Source organism: Cheilinus undulatus, linkage group 10, assembly GCF_018320785.1.
Source record: "Cheilinus undulatus linkage group 10, ASM1832078v1, whole genome shotgun sequence".
Classification (NCBI taxonomy): Eukaryota; Metazoa; Chordata; class Actinopteri; order Labriformes; family Labridae; genus Cheilinus; species Cheilinus undulatus.
The window spans coordinates 33816812-33839750 of record NC_054874.1 but is presented as its reverse complement, the minus strand read 5'-3'; the positions used below and the strand labels follow the sequence as shown (position 1 = coordinate 33839750).

General features: G+C 40.1%; 1 protein-coding gene across 1 annotated transcript in view; it reads right to left on the bottom strand.

Moving 5' to 3' along the window:
* The window catches only part of LOC121516067 (pro-neuregulin-2, membrane-bound isoform-like), a 204387-nt gene that overhangs the window by 10472 nt on the left and 170976 nt on the right, over window positions 1-22939 (bottom strand). Inside the window, exons 8-9 of the mRNA XM_041797131.1 lie at window positions 17088-17215; window positions 16291-16506 (exon numbers count right to left, since the gene is read on the bottom strand). Of these exons, the coding sequence (XP_041653065.1) occupies window positions 16291-16506; window positions 17088-17215 (344 nt within the window). The remainder of the gene's footprint in view (window positions 1-16290; window positions 16507-17087; window positions 17216-22939) is intronic.

Sequence of the window (22939 nt, the reverse complement as noted above, 5' to 3'; positions counted from 1 at the left end):
ATTCTAAAATTTTTATAACCATGTTATGTTATCTCAACATTATCTCATTAAGTTAATAACTTTGATGGCGAGTGGCCGTAGAGATATTTGATCTCCTGGAGAAGGCAGAGCTCACATGGCGACTCCTCCCTCCTCCCCTTTGTTAAACTAATATCAGAACCGGTGGTTCAGATCAGTGGAGTTTGGTCAAGGCGGCAGCCCAGTAAAGTCCTATGCAGGAAGGAGTGGAGTTTTCACCTTTTAATCTACTTCTTCGTCCTAGAATCTGATGTTTCCAGAGTCTCCCTGACTCTCTTTAAGAAGAGAGTTTGTTTTTATCAAGTTTTTAAGCCATGTCGTCTGGAGACTTAGAAAGACTTTACCTCTGTGGAACACGTTTAGTTTTCTTAAGCTGTGACTTTATTCTTTTTCCAGCACTAATTTTTCTTAATGTTTTTATAGCCGTTGCGCTAACTTTTTGTAAAGCAGAGTTTTCGTTTTTCCTTTTCTGCATGTCCATCACTCTGTCACTGTAACCCACAGTCACGTGATGTCGATGTTTTGAATTTATCTGATTTTAATTGGACAAATTATGAACTGTTTTGGAAGACAAGCGACTACTCCCAGAGACCCCAACCCATCTGGCCATGCCTCTGGAGCGACCCTCGGCGCCGCTGATGCAAGCCGAACCCAAGTTGGAACCACGATCCTGCACAAGAACCGACCCAGAACTCGGTCTGGTCCAGCCCAGAGGCCTGTTCTTCGGTAGCCCAGGGCGCTCCAAAACCTGCTACACCGCACATCCCATTTCTCCTCCACGGCCTTCTGCTGCAACAGCAATAAAGTGGGTCTATTCCATTCTTCCTGGTGATATCTCCAAATCCAAAAGTAGTTCTAGTTCAGATCTAATTTTTCTTTCCAAATTTACACTCGAAATCTTACACCGTAATAATGATCTTTTTCTGCCATCATCAAGTTACTCTCTTCTCCAAACTAGGTTATCATCCTTTCTTTCTTACCAAATTTAGTTATGTTCTGTTTAGTCATTCACATTATATTCATATAACCCAGTGATTTATGTCTGTTATTTTGTGATTTTATAATAAATTTTCAAAATACAGTCGTGGTTCGGGAAATCATTTTGTATTAATCAGAGAAATTGAGTCACTGATACAAGGACTCAATACTTTAGAAATGAGATTGATTAACAGTTAATATTCTTGTTAATTAATTCAAAGTTTTGGTTAATTATTAATTACGATATTTATTGGTTAGTAACTAACCAATCCGCGTAAGTGGTGGTGCCCTATTCTTCTACGAGGTTTATGGATAATATCAAGTTATTATCAGACACTTTATACGTTTCACAGACACACACAATGGCCTGTAAACAATTAGTGCAAAAGAATTACAAATCCAAAAATCCGCGGTCCACAAGGGCGTATTGTCCCGTGCAGAGCGGACTGAATGGTTCAATATTTTACAGAGGACCGCTGCATCCCTAATAAACAGTCATCTGATAAAAGTCTTAGTTTTAGCAGACCAGCTGTTTGAATACACAGAATAATACCTCCTTTAGCAGTATGAGGTCACCGACGTTAAACAGAGTTGTCCACGCCCTGCAGGTGCTGGTTCTCTTTCAGACACGTCAATATTTATCAAATATTTACATGCCGGTTTATCAGAAGCATTTCCTTTGGCTCTACAAAGAAATAATGGCTTCTTTTCTTTTGTTTGAGTTATTTGAATCTTCTGACAATAGTTTATAACAGTTAGAACAGGAGGGAAGTGAGTTTTTTTGGCGACACTCACCTCTCAGAGTTAAGGTGAGCCTGGAAACAAGATGTACGTTGGATATAAAAGATAAGACTGTCTTAGGTTACAGGTCTGATATCTGGAGTCTGTCATTTTATTTATGTCAGTGAAGTGACAGTTGTGCCAGTCCGCTGGCTCCTTAGGATGGCAGTGCTGTACTCCCTGCTCAGAAAATATGACTGTCTCAGGTTGCTATAGTTACTCCTAACCGAGTAATGGCTAACAGCTGCTGCGCATTAATTTGGAACAGTGAAAAGATTTTTTGACCAGGACTACTTGAGAAGTTCGAACAGTGTCTGTATATCAGAAGTTAATTGATACCAATGGAATTTCCAGAGCCAATCAGAATCGAGTACTCACAAAGACCATGGTATAATAAATGTTGTAAGTTAACATAATAGATTATCAAACTGAGCTTTATGGCCAGCCCCCCAAACATGTTAGACAATATTCAGAACCTGTTACAGAACCTTCAGAGACTGCTTTATTTAGACAAGAAGTAGCACAGTTGAAGGATGTGATTAAAGCATTAAATGAATTAGTAAAAAAATAGTTACATGTCTATACTCTGAAGGAGATTCGTAAGAGGAGTCTGACTCTTAGGAAGCAAAACAATCAGATGAACAAAATCGGCCACTTTAGACTGTCCCAGTCTGAACCTAACCAACTGCATCAGTCCCTGCTTTAAACCCTGGAAAAAAATTCTGAATCTTCTTAATGTCCTGTTACAGCCCCTGAGACTCACTGCCAGGAACCATTGAGTTCATTAGCTCGAGCCTCCTCAATTCATGCGGTATCAAAGCTAACCGTGGAGAGAACTCACTGAGTTTGACAAAAAATTGATGACAGACCGTCACCCAGAATGCTTATTATGAAGTTTCTGAACAATGAGGACAAGGAGATTGTGGTAAGAGCTGCCAAAGCAAATAAAAACAAATACTCTACAATAATCAATGGGTGACATTTACCAAGACATGGTAGCAGGTGTGCACAAGAAACAAAAGGAGTTTGACAAGGTGAGGCAACAGCTCTGATCGATGGGTCTACAGTACGGCATCAATCCCCCAACAACAGCTGGTGACTCAAAGGGAAAGATCTCACATCTTCAGCAACCCCAGGGACTTTGTCAAAAGAATCAGGTCAGACTGAGTGACTATGAAGTAAGTGATAGCGCCCAGACAAAGAAAAGGAGAGAGACTTTTCTGTCTGGTAAAGAGAACAGCAGCATGTTGGATTAGAGCATATACAGTGCTTAACAAATTTATTAGACCACCTGTCATAAAAACAAGAAGACAAATATATTTTAGAAATCTTTCAAAAACTTGTTTGAAACTAAAAATCTTGTTGTTATTTATCTGGCAAATAACAAACGGAAACAACTAAATAGTCCTTTTTCACACATAATAACCAAAAAATGTAATAGTTTGTATGGCCTCCTTTGGCCTTGATAACAGCTTGTATTCTTGCTGGCATTGTTCTTATGTACTTTTCGACAGTCTCTTTTGTTATTGAGTTCCATATAGTTTCTAGCTGTTCCCACAGACTTGCTTTAGATGAAACTTTGTGCGATCAATCTTTGAATCTACTAAATCCCAAATTTGTTCAATAGGATTCAAATCCGGACTTTGACTTGGCCAGTCCATCAGTTCCAGTACTCCAGATTCCTTTTTCTTGGTCAAACAGTCTCTGCACAGCTTCGAAGTATGCTTGGGGTCATTGTCTTGTTGATATATGAACCCACGACCAATCAGATTCAGTCCAGAGAGGATTCCATGATGCATTAAGATGTTGTGGTAGACGTTTTTGTTCATGATACTGTTGATTTTCACTAATTTGCCCACGTTGTATCCACAAATAGAACCCCGTACCATAATGGAATCTCCACCGTGTTTCACTGTGGGTGCAATGCATCTGGCATCAAAATGTTCTCCAGCTTTTATGCAGACATAAACACCATGATGCTGACTGAAAAGTTCAAACTTGGACTCGTCCGTCCAGAGTACCTTCTTCCAGTCATCAACAGTCCAGTGTTTGTGCTCCCTGGAAAATCTGAGGCATTTCTGGATATTTGCAGGCCTCAACAATGGCTTCTTAGTAGCTATTCTTCTCTTTAAGCCTTGTTCCATCAGTCGTTCGCTTATGGTCATTCTGGACCACTTTCTCAGACTCTGATCTAGAAGCATTCATCTCTGCCTGAAGATCAGCAGTGGTCTTCCTTCTGCCTCTAGTACATAAAATCTTGAGGTGTCTGACATCTGCTTCAGTTAACTTTGTTTTCCTGCCTCTTCCTTGGCGCATTTTGTAAGTACTGGTCTCGGCAATTGACTCCAAGGCACACTTGACCACACTGTGAGATCACTTTATATCTTTCCCTATTTGTCTCAGAGACCATCCAGCATCATGAAGTGCTTTAATGCGGACTCTTTTATTTATGGTGAGCTCTCCACATTTTACCATTTTGAACAGGAATGAGGAATTTCAAACTGAATTCACCTTTTATATCCAAATTTGAGCCGGCTCACTGGGCTTCTCTGAGAAGTCAGAAATTAATCAAGCATAACTCTCAACCACTAAAACTACTTTTTTTGTTCAGGAATGGAAGTAGACAACTATAATTTGACACATTAATCAAGAAATACATTTACATTTGAAAGTGTGTGGGAAATTAGCTCAATAGCACCCCCTAAACTCGCAAAACAATACAACCCCTAGAAACTTATGTCTCTAATACAATGCATTTAGCAGCAATGCCACAAGCCTGTTGTGCACCAAACTCAGACATGTGTGAAGGTGCGAGGGCCTGATCAGTGCTGCTTGCAGCCCTAGTTTTGGTTGTTTTTTTTTTTTTTTTTAATGCAAACACTTTTAAAATACAAAGATAATTCAGTGACTAGGATTAAGTCATTGCAATCTAATACTGTACTTCTTCAAGAAATGCACCTGATGAACAACTGCAATATAAAGGTTAGGACGAGGTGGAGAGGCAATGTCTTCTCAGCAACTTTTAATTCTCAGGCAAGAGGTGTTGTTACCTTGGTTCATAAATTTATACCATTACAGGTAAATAAGGTTATAAAAGATGAGCTGGGATGATACCTCATCATTCAGGGAAATCTCCCTAATGAACAGTTAGTTTTGGCAAACATTTAAGGACCAAATATTGATGATCCAAATATTTTTCCAAATCTTTTTCTTATTCTATCCACACAGTTGTATAGTATCAGGTGATTTTAACTACACTTTGGATCCAGCACTTTATGAGGGAGATGAATCTGATAGATATCTGGAGCGAGATCAATCCCGAGGAAACAAAGTTCTCATACTTACTCCAGTATACATAAGTCTTATTTGCAAATTAGATTTCCTTTTGATATCAGCAGTTAAGATACAGAATAAAAGAATGCACTTGTGATGGTATTTTAATTTCTGATCATGCCCCATACTCGTTAACATATAGACCCATTACAGACCCTGGTTTTGTCTAACTCTTGGATGAACAAATACAGTTCTATTTTAAACAAATACAGAAACTACAGCAAGCATAAGATGGGAAGCCTTTAAAGCCTTTATTAGAGGTCAAATTATTAGCATCAGTAGCTCCAGAGTGAAAGGTCCATTCAACTTTACAGAATGACCAAGGAGAAAGCATAGTAGATCCAATAGAAATGAAAGAAACATTTAGGAAATTCTATGAACAGCTTTGTAATTCATAAATTACTACTAACTAGATGGATTGACAGGATTTTTTAGACAACATAAATATTCCATACATCCCAGAAGCTTTCAGGAGTGATTTGGGAAAAGACATTACACCACAAGAAATAGCTATTGCAATTTATAGTATTAAATCATGAAAGATTCCAGGGCCTGATGGGCTGACAATTGAAATTTATAAAAAACATTCAAAAAATAGATTAGCAACACCACTTTTAGAAATATTTAGAGAGTCCTTTAAAATTGGCTACTGACTTCCTTAAGAGGAGCTTGAATCACCCCTCTTCCAAAACCAGGTAGATCAAATAACAAAAGTCAGAATATGCAACTCTTTAGCCTCCTTAAAAAAACATATGTACGATTTTAACTAAAAGAATTGAACAGTTGATTCCCAAGATAAATGGCAAAGATCAATGTGGTTTTATTCCCGGCATACAAGGGTGTTATAATGTTAGAAGACTTTTGAACGTTCTTTATAATCAAAAAAGGCCCCTGATTCAGCACTACTGTCATTGGATGTCAAAAAGGCCTTTGACAGAGTGGAATGGACTTATTTGTTTGAGGTCCTTGATCAATTTGGTTAAGGAGAGAATTTCTGTAGATGGATAGTAGTGATTTATAATGATTCATATGCAGAAATAACAACTAATGAAGCTCAGCGAAAGTTCAAGCAGAAGACTATCTTTCCTTTCATTTATTATGCCATTTTCACCCCCACCTGGTGATCCGCTGTTAATGGGTGTCTACTCACTCAATCAATTGTCCAATCAGACTCAGCAAAAAATTCTCGTGTGTCCAATCACATCGCTGTCTCTTTTTCAAACTTGTTCTCCTCCCTCTGCAGTCTTTCGTCTCAGCTGAACGCTGCACATGGCACGCATCCTAGTCTTTCTCTGTTGGTTCTCATTTTTTGTTTCTCAGCTAATGTCAGAAATTGATTCTGAACTCCTCGGGGATAATTCAATGCCCAGGAATGCTTTGCCAATGTCTGCTACGGCGCTATATTGCTCAGGAAGGAGACGGGTTCTGTGTCCCTGAGATGAACGTGCTTTGGTCCGAAAAGTGCATCTCAACCCAAGAACAAAAGCAAAAGACCTTGTGAAGATGCTGGCTGAAGCTGGTAAGAGTGTGTCATTATCAACAGTCAAACGAGTCCTGTACCGACATGGGCTGAAAGGCCACTCTCCCAGGAAGAAGCCATTACTCCAAAAGAAACATAAAAAAAGCCAGATGACAGTTTTCAAATGCACACAGGGACAAAGACCTTAATTTTTGGAGACATGTTCTGTGGTTTGACAAAACTAAAATTGAACTTTTTGGCCATAATGACCATCGTTACAGTTGGAGAAAAAAGGGGGAAGCTTGCAGGCCCGAGAACACCATCCCAACTGTGAAACATGAGGGTGGCAGCATCATGTTGTGGGGTTGTTTTGCTGCAGGAGGGACTGGTGCACTTCACAAAATAGATGGCATCATGAGGAAAGAACATTATGTGGAAATACTGAAGCAGCATCTCAAGACATCAGCCAGGAAGTTAAAGCTTGGGTGCAAATGGGTTTTCCAAATGGACAATGACCCTAAGCATACTGCCAAACTGGTTACAAAGTGGCTTAAGGATAACAAAGTCAATGTTTTGGAGTGGCCATCACAAAGCCCTGCTCTCAATCCTATTGAAAATTTATGGGCAGAGCTGAAAAGGCATGTGTGAGCAAGGCGGCCTACAAACTTGACTAGTTACACCTGTTCTGCCAGGAGGAATGGGCCAAAATTCCTGCAAACTATTGTGAGAAGCTTGTGGAAGCATATCCAAAACGTTTGACGGTTAATGTTAGACATTAGAACCCATTAATTAAACATTAACATTAATGTTAATGTTTAATGTTAGACGGTGAGAAAAAAAATTTTATGTGCCTTTTTATATAGTGTATGTAAACTTCTGGTTTCAACTGTACATAGCTCAGCATAATGTTCACCTGGATTGGTCAGTGTTGGACACCGAATTATTGGTTCTGGTCGCTCGGGGCACCCAAACAATTGCCTGCAGTACCTGCCATAATCCCGGTCACTCAGCCCCGCTGTGTCCCTCCGTGCCATTCATGCCTCCTCCTAAACCAAGACCCCTTCCAGCGTCTCATGCAGATCATGATAAATACGGTTGAAAGGTGCATCTTGACAACAACACAGCAATCTGCAATAATTTCAATGAAAATATTTGCTTATTTTCCAATTGCCACTTTCTTCACATCTGCAGCAGCTGCAGGGATGCCCACCCACGCTCAGTCTGTCCATGCCACTTCATCCCCACAAGGAGCACCCCTTGCCAGGAAACCAGACGTGGTTCAAAGACATTTTGAAATCTCACCCTTCCACTCCAATAAATGTCAAAGCCTTAGCAGCAGAACTGTCTTCCCATCCTGATTCGGTTTTTGTAGACCACCTTTTATTGGGCTTCACTCAAGGTTTTTGAGTTGGTGTTCTAACATAGCCATCAGTTACTTATGTTGCAAAAAATCTGCAATCAGCACTCCATGAGCCAGATATAGTCTCTCAGCTATTAGAAAAAGAAGTGAGAAAAGGCTATGTCTAAGCCTTTTGAGTCTTCTCCTTTCCCAATTTTTCGCACAAGCTCCCCAGGGGTAGCTACAAGAAAATACTTGGGAAAGAAACAACTCATATTTGACTTGTCCACTCCACGCTCTAGCCCCGTTGCCAGTGTTAATAGCCTAATCCCCACCAAACCTTTCTTCCTCCACTACACAACAGTGGATAATGCGATCCGGCTCATTAAGCTCGCTGGGCAAGGTGCAAGGCTTTCAAAAGCAGATATCACCAACGCCTTTAAAACTGTACCAATCCATCCTTTTCACTGGTCCCTTTTCGGCATTAGATGGGATAGAAAATATTATTTTGGCGTGCGTTTGACTTTGGGTGTAGAAGTAGCCCCTGTATTTTTAACATGGTCTCCGAAGCTTTGTGCTGGATCTTGCTTAACAAGATTAGGGTTCCCTCAGTGCTTCACTTACTGGATGACTTTCTTTGAATAGACCCTCCCCACGACAGCTCAGGCTCATCTTTAAGCAAACTCAAGCAAGGTTTTAGTCACTCGGTGTCCCTCTCTCAGATGATAAAACTCTAGGACCCGATACTCTGCATCACTTTAGACACCATCCAAATGAAAGCATCTCTCCCACTCGAGAAACTCCAGCGCATTAGTGATGTCTCTAAATCATACAGCACAGCAGAGAGTGTCTCTAAACGACAGCTACTTTCCCTTCTAGGTCACCTTAACTTCGCAATGAGGGTTATTTTTGTTGTTGTGTATGTCCGAAATAAATAAATAAATTAAATTAAATTCCCCAAGGGCGCTCGTTCACATTGCTTTTACTCGACATGTCCTCATCTGTGCCTAGCCTGCATGACTTTATTTCTTTAGATGAGAGGTGTCGCTCTGATTTGTGTTTTTGTTCCCTTTTACTCAAGCACTGGAATGGCATTTCTTTTTTTATGATGACACTTTTCATTCTTCTGATTCCATGCAGTTTTTCACAGATGCTGTGCCCTCCATGGGTTTTGGAGGGTTTTATCAAGGTCAGTGGTTCACCGGCCACTGGCCAGCCCCCTTTGCTGATCTCAAACAGTCATCTGCACTATTCGAGATTTACCCCATCTCAGTTGCGTGTCATGTTTGGGGTCATCTTTGGAAGTGCAAACACAATTGACCTATGGCTAAGTCCCTCCCTCAAATGCCATGAGCCAATCATAGTACGTATAGCCGTTCCATACACTTGTACAACTGCTGCCTGGACGTCCATTGAAAAGAATGGGAGACAGTTTCGTATGAGTTTTTTTTTTTTTTTTGAGATTTTAAGTTTTAAAATGGTCAAACGGTGTACATGGGGTACATGCGACTCCAACACAAGGTATCCTGAGAGGCTTGGCGACGGAGTGTATTTTTTACCCTTTCCTAAGCCACATCTAAACCAAGAAAAATGTCTTCTTTGGATATAATTGTGCAGTAGACCACAACATTAACTCAGCATGAATACGGTTAACACAGATGTCTACATCTGTTCTAAGGTAAGCCAACATCGTCTTTGAGGCAGCATATTGTCACTTTGCTGGCAAGAAATATAAAGCTATCTTTAACATCTCTAACGTTGGCTAAAGTTAGCCTAACGTTAGCTCCTAGCTGCGTTGTTCGTTGTGTCACTTTGTTTGGAGTTCATTGGCATTTTTTGTTCTAGTTTTTGTACTTTGAGGATCGTACATCATTGTTAGCTGTTCTCCAAAGGGCTCTAATTAAACTTACATCAACTTTTGGAGCTTAGCTTCATGAACTTATCTGTAATAGCAGAGATAACAAAGGTTGGCAAACGTTATGCTGAATGATTCAATGTAAATACTGTAGCACTAGACTAATGAAAAGACACTCTTGGTAAAGATGGTAAAAAGGCGTTATATTTTGCTCATATTCTGAGCCAAAAACCTTAACTTCAGTAGCACTTTGATTCTGATCCTCTATCTTGTGGTCTGAGATTGTGATGGCAATGAGATGCGGTTGATCACGTTTGCACTGGGACCTGTAAATTTTGTCTTGTAACTGAAGCTTTTTATTGACCTTCTCAACAATAAAATGATTAATATATCCCTCCAATGCGTAGTTTGGACCCTTTTGGTGACTTCTAGATGATATGTAATATTTCTGTCTCCAAAAATCATCAATGGCCTCCAGTGAAATGTCTCCTACTGTGACACCTGCCATAGCACTGAATGTTCATTGTTTGTCTGAGTGAGTGGAGGGGGCGTGGCTTAGCCATAGGTCAATTTTGTGCTATGCGATAATCAAGCGGTTGTAAGTATAATATATAAAGGCCGTTCTTCCAACAAAGATATAATGCCTTTTTTATAAGAACTACTTGGTCAGCTGTGCAGCATAATTTCATCATTACGGCTCACCACGTACCAGGGCATCTTAATAAACTAGCTGATTCTCTCTCTCTCGCTTCCATTTTCAGACCTTCCAGAGCCTCTGCCCCAAAGCCAGCTCAGTTCCCATGCCAGTCCAATTAATTTGCAACCCTATTCAAACATATTTAGAGTCAGCAAAAACCTACATGAGAAAAGGCTTGGCACCTTCCACATTAAAAACTTGTGATTTCGCCTGGAGGATTTTAATATCAGTGTTTAGAGAGTTTAATATCAGATGTTTTGACCCTTCTTTTCCTATTTTATTTGCCAACCCCACCGTAAAGGTCTTGTTAAAAAGCATTTCCAAAGTCTGCCCCCCAAACCTAGATGCAAAACAGCCTATTACTCTTGCTCTTCTTCACAGGATGCTCTCAAAGAAAAGGATGTTTTACTCCTTTTGTTGACACCCTTCTCGATTCAGTGTTCCGCCTAGCTTTTTACGCCTTAGAATAAGGGAATTTACTACCTCAACCGAATTCTTTGACCCCAGTTGTAATATTCATTTTCCAATTTAACTTTCCTTTCAAGTCATTACATTATCTGAAAAACATAAAATGTAAATGTGCCTGTTGTTATTGTAGCTCGTACAGATGCTCAATTTTGCCCTTTCAAATCAATGATCAAATACCTCGCAATTAGACCTCGCACTAGCCCTAATTCTCCTCTTTTTCTCATCCTGCAAAAAAAATAGTTTTAGTGGTTGAATGTTATGCTTGATTAATTTCTGACTTCTCAGAGAAGCCCAGTGAGCTGGCTCAAAATTGGGTATAAAAAGGTGAATTCAGTTTGAAATTCCTTGTTCCTGTTCAAAATGGTAAAACACTGAAAGCTCACTGAAAATGAATGAGTCCGCATTAAAGCACTTCATGATGCTGGATGGTCTCTGAGACAAATAGGAAAAGACATAATTCTCACAGTGTGGTCAAGTGTGCCTTGGTGTCAATTGTCGAGACCAGTTCTTACAAAATGCGCCAAGGAAGAGGCAGGAAAACAAAGTTAACTGAAGCAGATGTCAGACACCTCAAGATTTTATGTACTAGAGGCAGAAGGAAGACCACTGCTGATCTTCAGGCAGAGATGAATGCTTCTAGATCAGAGTCTGAGAAAGTGGTCCAGAATGACCATAAGCGAACGACTGATGGAACAAGGCTTAAAGAGAAGAATAGCTGCTAAGAAGCCATTGTTGAGGCCTGCAAATATCCAGAAATGCCTCAGATTTTCCAGGGAGCACAAACACTGGACTGTTGATGACTGGAAGAAGGTACTCTGGACGGACGAGTCCAAGTTTGAACATTTCGGTCAGCATCATGGTGTTTATGTCTGCATAAAAGCTGGGGAATGTTTTGATGCCAGATGCATTGCACCCACAGTGAAACACGGTGGAGATTCCATTATGGTATGGGGTTCTATTTGTGGATACTACGTGGGCAAATTAGTGAAAATCAACAGTATCATGAACAAAAAAATCTACCACAACATCTTAGTGCATCATGGAATCCTCTCTGGACTGAATCTGATTGGTCGTGGGTTCATATACCAACAAGACAACGACCCCAAGCATACTTCAAAGCTGTGTAGAGACTATTTGACCAAGAAAAAGGAATCTGGAGTACTGGAACTGATGGACTGGCCAAGTCAAAGTCCGGATTTGAATCCTATTGAACAAATTTGGGATTTAGTAGATTCAAAGATTGACAGCACAAAAGTTTCATCTAAAGCAAGTCTGTGGGAACAGCTAGAAACTATTTGGAACTCAATAACAAAAGAGACTGTCAGAAAGTACATAAAAACAATGCCAGCAAGAATACAAGCTGTTATCAAGGCCAAAGGAGGCCATACAAAATATTACATTTTTTGGTTATTATGTGTGAAAAAGGACTATTTAGTTGTTTCCGTTTGTTATTTGCCAAATAAATAACAATAACATTGCATAACAACAGTTTTAAACAAGTTGTTAAGAGATTTCTAAAATGTATGTTTTCTCATTTTTATGATAGGTGGTCTAAAAAATTTGTTAAGCACTGTATATATATATATATATATATATATATATTTGGGTTGTCAAAATTTACACCTCTATATGGCGTTAACTCAAATTACTTTTAACGCTGCTAATTTTTTTGTCGCACGATTAATGCATGTGCGTTCTGTATGACCCTCGACCCATCCTGTAGTTTGCCAGACCAGGGAGTTGCCCCGTCGTGATGAGGTACAAGCGAGCAGAAATGGATAAAGGACAGAGACTTTTGAATGGCAGGTTCAGCTTTCAGATCATGTAAGATAAGACTGCAGTTATTTTGTCCTACTGTCGACATGAATGGATTCACAGGAAGTTTGTAGAGTCTTGTATAAGCCGCACCACTCGCTGGCAATGCACACCGCTGAAACAGAGAGCTGCCCCCTTGCCATGCTGGATTTGTTTACAGTGGAGACAGACAACTCTGCAGGGATGGACTCGCTATCTGGCATACCGGGCATTTCCCAGTGTGCTGATGCACTTATGGGCCAGTATGATTTATTCATTTATTTAGGCTATTATATCTGCAATGAACCGGCACCACAGCTGTGCTACTGACTGTTGACTGGTCCGATCACGTCTCCTAAAGGTCCGTTTACCCGCCGCTCTCCTCCCCACGCAGCTCCTGCTTGAAAGTGAAAGTATTCTGAAAAAACTAAACTTACTAAAATGACCGACTGGAACTGTAAATAAACGCCAAATGTAAATAACAGTCAATCAAGATGCTTCAAAACTGTCAAAGACTCTGCAGTCCCTATAGAAGATTGTCTGATGCATGGTGAATGTACAGCTGCATCATGAGGAGGAGGAGGAGACAGAGCAGCAGAGGCTGGTGTGTGGCAGGAGAGCAGATGTTAGTGAATGAGCTCTGTAGAGTATCATAGTGTAAGCTGAAAGCATTATTAGACAGCGGGTCTCCTTTATTTAGGAAGAAAAAAATGGTTTTAGATTAAATCCGTAGCTCTTCTATGATCTGAAGAATGAAGAGATGGTTAAGAAAAGAGGCTTCACATGTGTGTTTATTGACATCATTCCAGTAAATCCACTGGACTGATGACAGTCATTTCTTACTGTCAGCATTTATTTTATATTTGGACTACATTTTTTAGTTTGAAAGTAAAAATATGATTAATAATAGCAGACATTTTTTAAGTAATTACTTGCTTTTTCTCTTGAGCAGGGCAGATGTGTCCACCTTACTCACATCAGAACAGTGAAACACCATTAGATGTGTCTGTGCTGCTGAGCTCTCAGCAGAGACTTGACTTCTTTATGTCCATGTGTGATGATGAGATCTGTTGTTCTGTGTTCAGCTCCTGAGAACAGAGGAGTTAACTTCTAGAAGTCTAAAGTTTGACTCTACATTGTGGTATTATTCAGTAATGTTACATTAAGGTCAGTATCTCCATCTGTTGTGGCTTGAGTTTACCATGTTATGCTCTCAGCATATTTTTGCAGTGTTCAGTATCTCTGAGCTCAGACTAGAGAATTTTCTGGACTTTATCTGTTGCTGTTTTGGGTTGTTGACATGAACACACATTTGCATAAAGAAAGCATTTTTGTCCACTTGTGTTGATAAGGGTATTTAAATCTTGAGAAATAGTACTGTAAGGTACATTTAGAACAGACAAAAAAGTGTGATTAATTTGCGATTAATCGTGAGTTAACTATGGAATTTGTGAGATTAATCATGATTACAATTTTTAATCTATTGACAGCCCTAATATATATATATATATATATATATATAAAATAAGTGAATAAATAAACCTTAAATAACTAAGTTTTAGAATACTTAATTACCTACCAATTTAAATTAGACAAGTTTGTTGCAGGTCACATTTCAGGTCTTTGACACTGGATTTTCCGGACCTGTAGTCAGGTTATCCTAATGAAGCTGGTCATATTTGAGGTCTTCTGAACCTGCAAATGCCAGACCTCTTGATAGATATAGGCTGGTCACATCTGAAGTCTTCTGAACCTGCAAATGCCAGACCTCTTGATAGATATAGGCTGGTCACATCTGAAGTCTTCTGAACCTGCAAATGCCAGACCTCTTGATAGATATAGGCTGGTCACATCTGAAGTCTTCTGAACCTGCAAATGCCAGACCTCTTGATAGATATATAGTGCTTAACAAATTTTATTAGACCACCTGTCATATTTGTCTCATAGACCATCCAGCATCATGAAGTGCTTTAATGCAGACTCTTTCATTTTCAGTGAGCTCTCCACATTTTACCATTTTGAACAGGAATGAGGAATTTCAAACTGAATTCACCTTTTTATACCCAATTTTGAACCAGCTCACTGGGCTTCTCTGAAAAGCCAGAAATTAATCAAGCATAACATTCAACCACTAAAACAAATCTTTATGTTCAGGAATGGAAGTAAATAACTGTAATTTGACATATTAATTATGAAATAGTAATGTGCTTTGCTATTTTGCCAGTTTTTTTTGTAAATCAGTAAATTTGAAAATTCATGGATAACAATAATAATTATATTTTAGCATTAAAAATATAATTGGGTTAAAGAGCTTCTATATATTGGTGTATTAACCATTGCAGAAACATAAAAAATGATTTTGGTAATTACCAAAGCTGTTAATTTAGGGCAGCTGTGGCATAAACCTTACTTTGGTTAGGGTTAGGGTGGTCTAATGAATTTGTTAAGCACTGTATAGGCCTGTTAATATAAATGCATTAACACTTGTGATTAATCTGGAAAGCTTAACACATAAAAAAAAAAATAACGCAATTAAATCATATGACTACGTTTGACCACAACTTCCTCCCGTAGTCCTCCTGTGTGGATGTTTATGTCCCTTGGGGGAAAAGGTTAAAGCGGGTCAAACGCAGCCAGCAGTGATGATTGAGGAGACAGACCCAGGTCTGCCTCACAGCAATTTCGATTTAAAAAGCTGCCTAATGTAAGTCTGGATGAAACAAAAGTTGTGTACATACTGCAGTGATGAACTCTTTACTCCGAACAACAAGTCCGAAGTACCACCTCCGAGCAAAACGCATCTTTTCTAATGTTAGCAAAGACACTCACAACAACACAGGATCAAGCTATGATAGCTAATGTTGCTAATGCTAGCAAAGACGCTTACAACAACATGGGATCTAGCCGTAACGCCAAGCTACACCGGTGCAGTCCAGCAGACCTGGATTTGTCCCCAAACGACAACATCTAAGCTAACTAATGCGATTGCTAATGGGTTGCCAGAGACTCCAGACTATCGACATCGTTGAGGGGCTTCAAGACATCATCCGGGTCAGATGACCCGGTCTCAGAGACCACAGAACACCTAGGAGAACGACTGTCACAAGAATTCATGGACTGTCTGACAGCTAAAAAGGCAACAAAAGTGAAGCATCTGGTCCAAGCTACATTTATTTCACTGACGAGAGACTTCAGTCAGCAACTTCAGCTACCTCGGGGTAACAGCACACCTGATCATTCACTTTACAGCATAAGTTATTTTGTACCTAATGTGTTTGTCTGCTGTTTGCAGTCTGTAAATATTATTGCCACCATTCATTCATAAACACAAATAGAGCTTTTATAGCTCTAAGGAGAGAACATGGTGAAATTCACATTGTAACATGCAATACCTTTATGAATTAGTCCTGAAAAATGAGTGATACTTAAAGTACTTGGAATCACCAAGAGTACTTAGGCTGGTGTGACAAAAACATAACTAAGAAAGACCACCAATGACCCACACACAAGCACACACATTCACACACAAACACATTCACACTCCGTACAGTACATTGTATTTTCCTCACCTGTCACTGTGAGGGGAGTCTCTTAGAGAGTCGCAGGAATCCCCATACTGCATTCCTGGTCCAGACATGTCTGCACAACCCCAATGGGCAGCCCTCCTTGCCATGCATGCTGGGCTACTGCATTTACTGGTTCCCACTGAGCTGGAAAGCCCTCCTGACTGGCAGTCTGAGTTCATGCTTTCTGTTCGCTCCATGCTCCATGTCTGCTCCTCATGTCTGTGTTGGTGTTAGCAAAACAATTAAAAAGTAACAAGAGCATGGAGCAGGAGGATACTGAGACAGAAGAAATGCTGTGAGAGAGATTTTATTTCAGAATGCAATTATTTTTTTTAGCATAGCACCATCTTGTTATATTTTTCTTTAATACTGTATCAATGATGACATCTCACTGGGGTGAGTTTCCTGTGTTATCAAAATCATTGTTGTTTTTCCCCTTTTTTTAATTAAGTGTAAAGTATATAATGATGACTCTTTTGGAAATTCATGCACATGGTAAATCCTTCATGAATTAATTCCAAATCCTAAATATTTAATGTGTCAAGTCTAGTACTCATCTACAAGAGCTACTGAAAACAAGATACATTGCTAACAAGCCAGCCAGAGTAAAATACATATTAATGTGTAACTGTATGATGAACACCCAAGTTATATCAAGATACCCTGTGTGTGTGTGTGTGTGTGTGTGTGTGCTTGGTACTTCCAAATTATGTGCTCAGATTTTCTCTGGAACATTAGAAAATGTATAGCAATTCCAGTATTTGCATATTTATCCTCCTTTGCATGTTTGTTAGATCTACCTTGAGGCATGTGAGGCTGTGGTGGAGTGATGGGAGCGAGTGGACATTCGGCTCCCTGCGTAGTTGCCTGCACCTTCAGCTCCGTGGCTGATCACACAGTCTGTCGTTGGAACACTCTTGGAAATATACTACAAAATAAAACAAACACATAAAAACAATTAGTACAGTCAATACATTTATTTTTTTTCAAACATTAAACAACATATACATTTAAAATAGATATGTTGCAAAAATGGCGGTGTCTAGTGATACAAGATTATTCTGACAGAACTGTAGTAACTATAAATAAATAAATGGGACTAACTAATTCAGACACCTGTCCACAATGCACCTTGGGTAACACAGACAACTATCTTTACGCCACTCTGACCTGTCTACCTGTTCACTCACTCTGGTTATCAGTCACAGAAAAACTCTCCACTATCTTGGGCTGCAGAATCCCAGCATCCCCATCGCTCTGCCTGCTGGGGGACTCATCACAGACCACCATCCCACCCAAACAGAGAAACCCATAACTCATTTCTCTATCACCAAGAAAATAATTTTTTTAGAACTGGAAATCTAAACAATCCTGCAATATCAAACACTGGATAACCTACTAACAGAATACATCTCAATAGAAAAAATGACAGTACACAAAAACAACAATATATCAGCCTTTAATGAAACTTGGAATGCATTCATTACCCATTTACCATCCATCTAAAGTTCGAACTCACTAAAACTAAGCCACATATATGTCCACAGTCCAACAACTGTAGTAACTCCACTCCACATCACTTTTCCTAACATTTTCGTCATTAGTGATGCTGCCTTTGGCAGCTTGTGCCAAAGGCAATGGCAAGTTTTTTTCTGTTCCCTTTGTCCTTGGTATGTGACCAGTCAGCAACCTCCAGTCCTGAAAAATGAAGCCAATGCAGGAGTGCAAAAAATTGCAATACCGGAACTGTCCACTTGAGGCTGGCTGCAGGAACACTGGAAGTCCCGTCTGGACACCTGTTAAAAAGCCAGTTCTTTCTACAGTCTATGTATGTGACACAGTAATTACTTATATGTAAGTAGACTTATGTAAATGCTCTCTTTTGCCGATAAAACTTTGTAAAGTTCATCTGTATGACATAAAACTCTGAAAACTTCTTGAGCTGCTTTCTGCTATTGTCTGGTCATTCAGGTGGAAATGACCATATGTAGTTTAATTAACCACATTAAAGTCAACAGAGGTAGGAAATGATCTCACCCAGATGAATGGAAAAATAAAAATGACTTGTAGATTTCACACACCACCATTACCAATTAACAGCAGAAGACATGAGGACACGCATGTGCAGTCATGTACACATGTATTATTATAATGATCCTACTTCATGGTGACTCTCATCTACAGTTTTTCTCTGCTACTCAGTTACATTCTTTTTTTTTTTTATGTTATAGATATCTTCCACTGATGACTCCTTCAGGACCATTGCTAGCAGCTTCTGGCTCAGTGTTCCTCCATCTGCAAGATCATCCTGGATATAATCACTGCAATCTGAAAACCTCGTGGCATACTTCTCAGCAGGAGCAGTCCAATGGCAACCCAACATGTAGTGCAAAAAGCATCACATCACCACAGCTCTTTAAAGAGACATCCACGGCAACAAACTTCCTGTACTTTTATATTTCATATAAACACCATAATAAAATATTTTCAGTGCTTTGATACCTGTCCTATTATTATTATGAATGCTAATAGAACTATTCAGTAACTAGTTTCATTTCTTGTTTGAAAGATGCATTTCCCTAGGCACCACACATAGGAAGTTATAATAATTGGTAGCCTATTCTTAACAGAGTAATGTGCACAGATCCAGAAATAGCTTATCTATAAAGGTCTTGATACCAATAACACACTTTATCTACTGGGAAAAAGGAGGTAGATCCTGGGCTTCAGAATGAGTAATTATTAACTTAATGACAGGTAGCTCTTTTCTTCAGATAAAACTATTTTAATCTAGGTTTAACAAGACAGCAACATGTATCAGGACAGCTGAATCTGTGAATGATTTTATGACTGAAATGTAGTACTTGTTCTTTTTATTTACCTTGGCAAGAGGCTAAATATATACAATACAGAAATTTAAGATGCCTCCAATTAAAAAGTTTTTGACTGAAAGTTATCCCAGATTTACCAGCCAACCAAACATGAGTAATATTTAGACTTAAAATGATCATACAGTGCTGATGCTGACATGAGTGTTCATGTTAATCAAATATCTACTCCATGATAATAAGAGAAACATGAGATTGTTACCTTAAAAAGTCCAACTTTGATTGTTATTAAAAGACAATTTAATTTTATAAAAAGGACAAACATTTAACATTTAAACAAACTTAAATCAATTTACAACAGAAACATAAAGGAGCTTGCTTGGAGGAGTTAAATGGAAGAGAGAGGGATCAGAAGGAGAGGAGACAGGAGATTAAAGTCTGGCTCGTTCCCTGCAGAGATATTTACCTCAGTTTGTAAAAACCAAAACTATTCCATAGGTTCCAATTGTTATAGATTAAGCAGAACAGTGCTATATTTATACATCAGTCTATGAATTTGAAGACAAATTTGTTCATCTGAAGCGGCAATCTCTGCAGGGAAGGAAGCAGACTTTTCATCCTCTCCACCTCCTGCTGCAGGTGGACAGGTCCTCAGGGCCTCCAGCAACATCCTCTCCACCTCCGTCAGCTGCTGTCTGGAGTCACTCAGGGATCTCCTCCTTGGGGTCTCTGTAATGGAAACAACATATTTAGTGATACCATTGTAATTTATCAATAGAATACTACTAAGGAAATACACAGAAAAGGATCAGGTTGTGACATGAGAGGCAGCACTAGCTCTACCAAAGATAAACATACATGCATGAATTACATTATAAAATATCTGGTCTAAAGAAAGCTGTGATAGATTACTTCCCTCCTCCTTTAAAGTGCTCAGAATGATCAGTTTAATAACAAATCTATCATTTGTTGATTGATGTGGCTCTATTCATTTACATACCTGTGGGAACAGCAGCTGGAGTGGATGGGCCAGGTGTTGGAGGAGCAGAAGCAGCAGCAGGTAGTAGTGTTTCAGAGAGGAGTACATGATGTTCTGATAAAATACAAAAGTGTACATATGAACACAGTACACAGGTTCAGCTATGACACTATTTATATTCTTGTTTATCCACAAAGTGGCAAAAGAAGACAACTTTCCATTTGTAGCCTATGAAGACATTTCTCCCTAAATATTTCCTATGCTGTCAACAAACTTTATACCTCATCTGCTGGCCCTGATTTTCAGCCCGACTGTCCTCGACCCCCCTCTCCATGTTACTGCTCGTCCCCCTTTGGTGATGGAGGGGTCTGATGGCCCTGCCCCCTACCCACTCCTCCACTCTGTCTCCTTTCTCCTCTTCTGCAAATACGTGTCCCTCTGTTTCTTCCATTTCCTTCATCATAACCCACCTGAATAAAACACACAACTGTCCAGGAGTGAGGGGGAAATTAGCATGCCTGACGATGTTATGCTAACTCGGGCTGTGATAACTTCACAATAGATGGCAGAAAACGCGTGATAGACGGATGTTTGTACAACTTACCAGACAATCCGACGTCCTCCCTGACTTTCCTCCATCTCCTTTTATTCCTGTGCCGGTGGAACAGGCACGTTGTGTGGTAGAGCTCGGGGCACACACATAAACGGAAAACCTCGGTCTCTGCTTCATTTTCGGGTTGAATGAGCCGCTTCCTCCGGGCCGGCCATCCTTCGGAAACATCCGGTGACGTCGCCGGAGGATCTCCATGCTGATTGGCCATCGCGGGGCGAAAATTCGCCGGAGTTCAATTTTTTGAACTCGAGCGTAGACGCGATGAAGCGAACTGGCGGTGCGAATTCGCCTCATTCGCGCGTATCGCGCGTCACGCGCCGCGTTTTCGCGCGATTCGCGCCGCCCGAGGCGAAGGGGCGTCAACTCGCGTCTTTACATTGACTTTACATGGGATTCATTCGCGCGAATAAATTTACTCGTGCTTGGTGTGAACGCACGGTAACACTACCACCTCCTTCCCCACTTGAGAACATCTGTGCATCTCATGATAGGGCAAGGGACACAAACTCAGGCTTGATCACCCTGTAGCTGGCCGCCTTTGATGAGGGTGTCTAGTGTTTAAAAGGCTGAAACACCCTATGACTCAAAGGTACACTACTGATGATGTGTCCCAAAGTTACATCTGTCCATATCCGAGATGCACCTCCGATGGAGCTCTTAACATCGGGGAACCACCAGGAGGAATTACTAGGAGGATTCTGCTCTTAGGTATTGTTGCACTGTAATCATGAGTGGTGTTAAGGAAGGTAGTATCGGCATCGTCACTACCTGGAGCTCACATCAACGGAGCCTGGGTCTGTTGAAGGTGGCATGCTGTTGAGGCTGTGTGGGCCATGTGATAAGATAGGTAAGATGATGTCTACGTGCTGGTTATTGGTAACAATTGTTGCACTGTAATCATGAGTGGTGTTAAGGAAGGCAGTATCGGCATCATCACTACCTGGAGCTCGCATCAACGGAGCCTGGGTCTGTTGAAGGTGGCAAGCTGTTGAGGCTGTGTGGGCCATGTGATAAGATAGGTAAGAGGATGTCTGCATGTTGGCAGGTGGGTTGTGAGAGCCGGCGTGGAGGGGGGTGCTCTGGGACGCTAGAGATCACTGTTCAGCCCTCTGGAGGTGTCCGCTCTTAACATCAGGGAACCACCAGGAGGAACTACTAGGAGGACTCCCAGTCACTCTTAACATCAAGGAAACCCTCAGGTAAGTAAGTGCATCTCCGATGACGCTCTTGATGTTGGGAGCGTCACTGGAGATGCACCTCCGGTGATGCTCTTGGCATTGAGGAACCGCCTGGAGGAGCCACCAGGTGGAATCACCAGGAAGACTCCCAATCACTCTTAACATTAAGGAAACCCTCAGGTAAAGTGCATACCACCTATTGGCACAATGGACAGTTTAACATCACGTCCCGTTTTTCATGATTCTATTCAGGAAGATGTTTGCATCACATACCACATTTATCTCCCCAGTTATACTGCAGGCTAGGATTTTACATGACTATGTTATTGACTATATTATTTTATATGGCTATATTATTTAAATGACCTTTTTTGTTGTTTTTGTCATCCAACAGACCCCATTCACCTCGATCCAGCAACAACCAACAGTTCTTTTCAGAGCCATTTCAGCACTGACCACCACAACTGGAATCTCCTGCTGGTAACCCATATTGTTAAGGTAAGACTGTTGAAACAGGGATGCTAAAATAAAAACAATGATGACGATAATAATAATAATAAGAAGAAGAATAGTAATAATAATCTTAGGTAGTTGGCAAAATCTTCACAACAGTGCAGCAGCATTGTTATGGAACACTCAGTAACTACTTAAGTTACTTATTACATCCTGTATTTGACCTTGATCCCCCCTTTAAAATTAACTGTTAAACAATCTTTCGACAATGTAAGACAGTTTACATCAATATTTATTTACTCAGCTTCAGAGGTGTCAAAAGTATTCACATTCATTACTTAAGTGTCATGGCAGGGGGAAGTAGGACCCAATTGAGGGGCCGGGTTTCTTAAAGTTACCCACTAACCACTAACATCACGAATGATTTATTGGGAGAGGGGGAAAACCAAAACAAAGTCTATCTTCTTATTAATTGATAAAAAGGGTAAACTGAACCACCGCTGCCTTGCAGCTGACTAGAAACTTAACTCAAAGGAGGCAGAGAAAACAATGTGCTTAAAGAACTGAAACCACCACTAGGCTGATGTTTAAAGACAATCTA